General features: G+C 39.8%; 1 protein-coding gene across 1 annotated transcript in view; it reads right to left on the bottom strand.

Moving 5' to 3' along the window:
- The window catches only part of CSUI_008360 (pci domain-containing protein), a gene marked incomplete at both ends in the record, with an annotated part of 860 nt that extends 216 nt beyond the window's left edge, over positions 1-644 (bottom strand). The window contains one exon of the mRNA XM_068068494.1: positions 528-644. Coding sequence (XP_067919530.1) covers positions 528-644 — 117 coding nt within the window. The remainder of the gene's footprint in view (positions 1-527) is intronic.
- Positions 645-1,283: the final 639 nt, after the last annotated feature.

Below are 1,283 nucleotides of genomic sequence, written 5' to 3'. Positions count from 1 at the left end.
GAGAACCCTCACGCCTAGACAAGACTGAAGAACAAGCAAAGAAAGAAAGTGGAAGCAAAGAAGATTCTGACTAGAGACAGAGAGAGACAGTCTCTTTTATTCTCCATCATACCCCTTCCCTGCCTCCCTTACATGAATGATGTAACCTCGGAGTTAACGAATGACTAAGCTGTATATCCACATACACACCCGTCTCCCCTACTCTCTCTCTCATCTATCTATCTATCTTTAATCTATCTATCTATCTATCCTTTATCTTTTATGCCTATATACATACATATGCATATCCAAATGCATGTATATATATGTATATATTTGTACGCGTTGTACCTATACATATACAGTATCTATACATAGATAAATGTATATAAAGAATACATACGCCTGTACATGAATACATAGGTATGTATATGTGTCTCTACATGTCTGTGTATCTACACATCTACGTATGTATATAGATACTTTGACATATATGTGTATGTCTCCGTATGTCTCTGTATGTGTATGGAGGAGACCTTAGATTGTACGTATTTTTGTTCATGATGGATTTGAGCGTCTCCGATGACTCCATCGAGGATCGCCTTCATTACAATTGACTCTGCAGACTCCGGCGTCTCCAAACCTAACTTCTTTGCCACGTCCTCCTACAGCCACACAGAAGAAAGACATTAGAAAATGACACTACAAGATCCATCACATACCCCCAACTCAAGAGAGATTAACAGAAAAGATAGATTAAAGATAGATTAAAGATAGATAGATAGGTGTTTCAGAACTGAAAGAAAGAAAGAGAGAAAAGGAAGCTTTCTTCGGTCGTTAAGGGTTTATCTTGTTAGTTTAGATATTAGAATTCTCTTTCGCTCTTTTTCTGTCCTCACGTCACTCCTATGAACCGCTCTCCCACACACCCGAAACGCATGCAAAGATGCATGCAAATCTATGGCTAGCTACGAGGACCTACGTCTCTCTCCCTCGCTCTCTCAAGAAAGACCATCAGATCAAGATCGCCCTCTAGATACCATGACACCTAACCGAATAGATCTTCTTCTTCTTTCTCTTTTATCTCTCTCTCCATCTATGCCTTGTCTATCTCTTTGGATCAAACAACGCTCTGTAGTCATTTCCCCTCTCCCTTCGCTCCCTCACTACATATCTCTCTTCAGCCATCACACAAAGACAGAAAGAAAGGGTGAGAAGGAAAGAAAGAGAGAAAGAGTGAGAGAGAAAGAGTGAGAATGAAAGAGAGAGAGAAAGAGTGAGAATGAAAGATAGAGAGAGAGAAC

The sequence above is a fragment of the Cystoisospora suis genome (genome assembly GCF_002600585.1).
Source record: "Cystoisospora suis strain Wien I chromosome Unknown contig_4668, whole genome shotgun sequence".
NCBI lineage: Eukaryota > Apicomplexa > Conoidasida > Eucoccidiorida > Sarcocystidae > Cystoisospora > Cystoisospora suis.
The sequence above is the reverse complement of the archived record's forward strand: the minus strand, read 5'-3'. Positions and strand labels throughout refer to the sequence as shown.